This window comes from Sinocyclocheilus anshuiensis, unplaced genomic scaffold (genome assembly GCF_001515605.1).
Source record: "Sinocyclocheilus anshuiensis isolate Anshui unplaced genomic scaffold, SAMN03320099.WGS_v1.1 scaffold796, whole genome shotgun sequence".
In the NCBI taxonomy this organism is placed as follows: domain Eukaryota; kingdom Metazoa; phylum Chordata; class Actinopteri; order Cypriniformes; family Cyprinidae; genus Sinocyclocheilus; species Sinocyclocheilus anshuiensis.
Window position 1 is genome coordinate 41,917 of NW_015557105.1, and position 6,446 is coordinate 48,362.

Here is a 6,446-nt window from a genome sequence, read left to right on the forward strand (position 1 = left end):
TTGGCATAAAAGAAAAATGTATAATTTTGACCCATACAATGTATTGTTGGTTATTGCTACAAATATACCCCAGCGACTTAAGACTGCTTTTGTGCTCCAGAGTCACATATTATTATTATTATTATATAAATATATTATTATATTATTAATATAATATACATCTTACATTTTATTAATTATTTATCAATTATTTAAGATGGCGTATCCACAGATTTCTATTTTATATTGATAATTTTTTAAAATATTTTATGTTTTTTTAATTGAACTGAAACTTGAATTGAACTTAATTTGACTGAATATGCGAAGGTCGCAAATCTGTCTTGTAAACTTTTTACCGGTTTTCTTTTTTATGTAAATTTTATTGTATAAACCTTTTTTTTAATTAAACTGAAACTTGTATCGAATTTAATTGAATATATAAAGGTCTCAGTTAATCTGTCTTGTAAACTTTTTACCTGTTTTAATTTATTTTTTATTTAGATTTTATTGTTGAACTCTTAGGTTTTTTACTGTTACTTTCCTTTATTGGCCAGTGGAAATTTGTCTTTGGCTTCACAACACATTATAACAAGACCAATACACTTAAAGCACTTAACACAACAACTCTTAAAAAAAATTGTTTTGTTTGAAATCTAAAAATTGTTTTAATTGAATTGAAACCTGAATTTAATTTAAATCAATTGAATTTAATATTGAATAGATTTTTTTATGAATTAAAAGTAAATCATTCTGGTTTGTTAAGGAGAAAACAGTGATAATTACATTTATACTTCAGCTAAGATATGAAATTTGAAGAAAACAGAAAAATAAAGGTAAATATTACTTGAGAACAGAATATTTTAAACATGTCTAATCCATTGCATATTGTTTGCATAAGTAAAATTTAGCAAAAAGTGTTAAAATATTATTTAACTGTGTGGATTTAAGATCAATTTGCCTAAATACGAGAAAACTGTTATTCCAAAATGTCTGTTTCCAGCACAGAAGGGATGATTTAAGACACAGTATGTCCACTGTTAGACATCGTTAGACAAATTAAATTAACTAGAGTGAGTGAGTAAACTGTTTAAGAGAGTTTATGTTATCATGAACAAAGTGCCCATAGTTTTAGATTTCTGAATGATTCACGCAGACATTCATTCTGCTTATAATTCACGAATGAAGCCTAATTGGTGAATCACAGCTCACTAAATCAACATTATCAGTCATTAATAGTGCTGTCGCTAACGAGAGTCCATCTTTAGCCTTTGAACTGATTCTTAACGAGGACTCAGATGAATGCTTTTGCATTATTGATATCATGGCAAACCTATTTCATTTGCAAACTCAGCATTAAATTATGAGTTTTTGTCATATTATTGTCTAACCCCACACACAAATGGCAATGAATATCAAAGCAGATCGATTAATATCACAGCAGAAAAAAAAACACAAAAAAAAACAGAGCAGAGCTTTGACAGCAATTCTGCAATCAAAAACACCAAGCAATACACACACACACACTCACACTCACACACACACACACACACACACACACACACACACACACACACACACACACACACACACACACACTCAGCACTCACACACTTGAAGTGTGGAAGAGAAATAAGAGTGGAAATCTGCAGCTTCTGTTTGCTGCTGTGCTGAATGGAAAATAAGCAGTGTTTTCTGCATCTTTACACTGCAAAGGCGGCATATGAAGTTGCATTTGAAGTACAGCAAATAAGTAAAATACATTTCACCCCAAAATCGAAAGAAAAACAAAAGATAAAAAAACTGACTTAAAATAAAATAAAATAAAATTACAATAAAATAAAATAAAGTTTTTGTTTTTTTTGAGGAACTGGGAGGGTATATGTGCTGAATCGCGCAAATAATGTCACAATTAATAAAATAAAATAAAATTATAAATTAAAATAAATGAAAATAAATAAAATAAAAAAACAAAAAAAATATTTAGAGGAACTGGGATGGTAAATGTGCTGAGTCATGCAAATAATGTCACAATAAATAAAAATAAAAATAAAATAAAAAAGGAAAGGAAAATAAAATTAAATAAATAAAAATAATAAAATAAAATAAATGTGGGTAAATGTGCTCAGTCCCGCAAATAATGTCACAATGCAAAAATACACAAACAAATAAATATGAAAATAAATATTGAAAGTTGATTTTTGTGCACAGCTGTCATTAAACAGGACACGTGCTTAATTTCAGGACAGTGGAAATCCACTGCACTGTCACAAACATTCTTCATCTTTTAATCATTCTGCATGGCCTTCTATGAGTTCGCGAGTCTCACACAGACCTTTGACTTCGGCATTGCAGCTATAACGGCTAAAATTGCGTACAGAACCTTTAATTTGACAGCTGTAAAGACACCTGAAGTCTTGGGAAGTATAACGATGTTTAATTTCTCAGCCTCTAGCAGCACCAGACAAACTGCAAAAATAATCACAGTCAAGACCCGTCTGTGTTGCCGGGCAGATTTGTTATGTATTTCTCCCAGACGTGCAAAAACAATAGGTGCTGGAGTTAAATGTGTCCACAGATGAGCTGCGAGTCTGGAGAGTGACAGTGCTGCGCCACTGTTAATAAAGGAACACACGGCCTGAGACTTTAACTCAGTCCTGAACACACAGAACGCATTACTGCTCTCCACGATACAAAACTAACTAGTTCTTTCGATTACACTGATCATTGCTTTACTAGAGGACTTGCATGAAGTATTTATAGACGCTTAATAATAAAAATATAAAAAAAGCTTGTGACTTTTTGTCTCACAGTTTAGATTTTTCTTCTTAGAAAACATCTCGCAATTCTGCTTTTTTTCCTACTACAGAATAAAAAATAAAAAGTTAATTGTGACTTTTTATCTCACAATTTTCTTGGAATTCAGTTTACTTCTCGCGATTTTGACTTTTTTCTCAGAATTCGCATTTTATATAATGATTTTTTCCCCCTTAGAATTCTAAAATTACATCTTGTAATTCTGACTTTTTTCTCAAAATTCAGAGCTTACACCTCATAATTCTGACCCTTTTCCCCAAAATTCTAAATTTACATTTCATAATTCTTTTTTCCCCCTCTGAATTATAAAAGTGCATCCCACAATTCTGACTTTTTTTCTCAAAATTCTGAAATTACATTTCATAATTATAACTTTTTTTCCTCAAAATTCTAAATTTACATTTCATAATTATTTTTTTCCCCCTCTGAATTATAAAAGTGCATCCCACAATTCTGACTTTTTTTCTCAAAATTCTGAAATTACATTTCATAATTATAACTTTTTTTCCTCAAAATTCTAAATTTACATTTCATAATTATTTTTTTCCCCCTCTGAATTATAAAAGTGCATCCCACAATTCTGACTTTTTTTCTCAAAATTCTGAAATTACATTTCATAATTCTAACTTTCTTTCCCCTCGGAATTACAATTCATAATTCTGTCTTTTTTTCTCAAAATTCTGAAATTACATTTCATAATTTTGACTTTTTTCTGTGAATTATAAATTACATCCCAGAATTCTGACTTTTTTCTCAAAATTCTAATTACATTTAATAATTCTGACATTTTTCCTCTGAGTTATAAAATTAAATCCCAGAATTCTGAGATTTTTCTCAAAATTCTAAAATTCTTAGGTTCGCAATTCTGAGAAGTCTCAGAATTTATATAAACTCAGAATTAAGAGAAAAAAGTCAGACTTGTGAAATAAAAAATCACAATTATATCTGATATAGTTAAAACATATTATTATATAGCTTCCATAAGTATATAACCATTTTTCTATTAATAAATTGATTTTGCTCATCCTACTCACCCCTATCAGAAAATTAGATGAGATTTAACACAACATATCATTATGAATGTGGTGTAAAATATAACCTAACCCTGAGCCCCGAGCGTGTCATTTTTAAAAATACCCGTTACTAAGCTGCAGCGGCAACTTTCTTACTACAAACATATTTTCAACCTTCATGTCCTGAACATTTGGGGGTTGCCAGAGTTCAGGCTAATTTAAGCTATTGTAAATCACAGAAACAGAGGGCTGATCTCTGGTGTCTCTGAACACCTGTTGTCTTGCGCTGCAGCTGCTCCTCTCTGCACTGAGTCTGTGGATCGGTCAGCAGGACGAAACTGTGCAATACTGTGGTTTCTTAGGCCCACAATACTCTTTACATGAGCACATTAACACACACTTCTAGCTATGCTAACATTAGAATGCAATAGAATGCAATGCATAACATCTGTTACATTCTGTGCTACATTAACTATATTATATATTTAACTAAAACTAGAACCATAAAACAGTATATAACAGTAATATAAAAATATAAAAAACTGTATTGACATATTAAAAAAACAAAAAACAAAAAGACAAACAACACATAAAAAAAATCCTAAAAGTATCCTGATCATAAATCCTAAACTTCAACTGAAATAAAATAAAATATATTTATATTATCATTTTAGTTCTTTATATTATATTATTTACTTTATATTATGATGTTATTTTATTTTAGCTGGTTGTCAAGGCACCATTTCTCATTTTCACTTAGTCAAACTTTATGTACTCAAATAATTAAAGCTGAAATTCAAATGAAAAAAAACAAAAAAAAAACATTTAGACATATTTATAAATTAAAAACTAATAAAAAAAGACAAAAAACAACAAATTTACTAATAACAAAAAAAAAACATTTAGACATATTTATAAATTAAAAACGAATAAAAAAAGACAAAAAACAACAAATTTACTAATACGTCAACAAAACTTAAAATATAAAATAAAAACTCATTCAAAATATTTACTAAATAAAACTACAATAGTATAAACTTTAACTGAAATGAAATAAAATACTATTTGACGTACTAAATGTAATGACGTACTAAAATAACTAAAATTAATAAAAAAAATTATAAACTACATAGAAATATTAAAAAATAATAATAAAAATGACAAAAATAAAATTTGTAATTTAACAAAACTTTAATAAAATATAAAAATAAAAACTTTCAAAAATTCTAAATATGAATAATATTGATATTAATAATAATAATAATAATAATAATAGTGGTACCACCACAGGAATTTTAATTATAAATATACCAGAAAACTGTTATAAAACCGTGACATAAACAGTTAAATCAATTCACAATGAACTGTTTTATTAATTATTCTCTAAGAACTTCTCATGTTCTTGCCTCATTAAGAGGAATTGCTTGTATTCCTTATTTATAAGGAATATTTTAGACTAATGAATGCTAAATGAATGAACGTAAATGTTTGCACTTATCATTAGAGTTTTGAGACTTTAGTTTAGAAATATGTTAACAGCAAACTCTTAAAATCAATTGAATGAGTCACTTGTTATCTGTAAGAAGACAATACAGAATGCATTACCTGACGTCTATTTTACACAAAGAGGTTTTGGGAAAAAAAAGAATCACTGTAAGAAGCGAAGATAAATGAATTATTATTAGTAGAATTTCAAAAACAGAGGCACAAGATACACAGCAACATGCGAGCCGTGAGTAGTCTTGTTTTGAGGGAAACTGTGAGCCCTTCAGCAACGAAACACCGCAACGCCTGTTCAAATGAATAGAAAATAAACCAAACAAGCTGTGCACAATCATCAAATGAATCCCCACGTCCTACCGTACACTCGTTTCTATTAAAGCACACGGTTTAGCTATAAAACCACTTCAGACCCAAAGCTCCGCTCCAAAAAACACAACAACAACGTCCATGCAAGCTAATCACCATCGGGTTCGAGTCTACTGAATTCTGACTTCTCGTTCAGCTCTTAGGTTACGTTAACTGAACGCGAGCCTGTCAGATCAAAGATAGAGACACAGCACATGGAGAGAGAGACTTTTCCAATAAAACACAGGTTTAAAAAAAAGCAGACGAACACACCTCATAACCTGGCGGAAAGGAGGAGGATACAGTAATGGGGAATGATCATCCTCACTATCTCTGCGACACAAGGAGAACAACAGCTTATGACACAGGAGTCACAGAAATCAACACAAATATCCTTTATGGAATATTGCAGCATGTAGGAATATGATATTGTAATTTATCTTTAAAGGTGAAGTGCGTCATTTTCAAATTCAAATCAAGCTATGAATTATTTACTTCCAGCGACTCTTCGGATGCGATACAACAATGCATACAAATGACACACAACACCTCTAAAGCAATGCAATGGTAAAAATTGGTCTAGGATGACAAAATGCCATCTTTTCCAATATTATATTTTTACATTAGAAAATGTAGATAAATGAGAGAATGCTTAAAGGAATAGTTCACCCAAAAATGAAAATGTGCTGAAAATGTGCTCACCCTTGGAGACATCCGAGATTAGGACGAGTTTGTTTCTTCATCAGATTTGGAGAAATGTAGCATTGCATCAGTGTCTCAGCAATGGATGCT

The 6,446-nt window shown here is 30.0% G+C and overlaps 1 protein-coding gene across 2 annotated transcripts in view; it reads right to left on the minus strand.

Moving 5' to 3' along the window:
• Window positions 1-6,446, minus strand: part of LOC107677646 (RNA-binding protein 24) — a 9,724-nt gene that overhangs the window by 1,599 nt on the left and 1,679 nt on the right. Inside the window, exon 4 of one of the 2 annotated variants that reach the window (XM_016472631.1) lies at window positions 5,928-5,987. The exons of the other annotated variant lie outside the window; for it this stretch is intronic. Within the exon in view, the coding sequence (XP_016328117.1) occupies window positions 5,928-5,987 (60 nt within the window). The remainder of the gene's footprint in view (window positions 1-5,927; window positions 5,988-6,446) is intronic. 2 annotated transcript variants of the gene reach the window in all.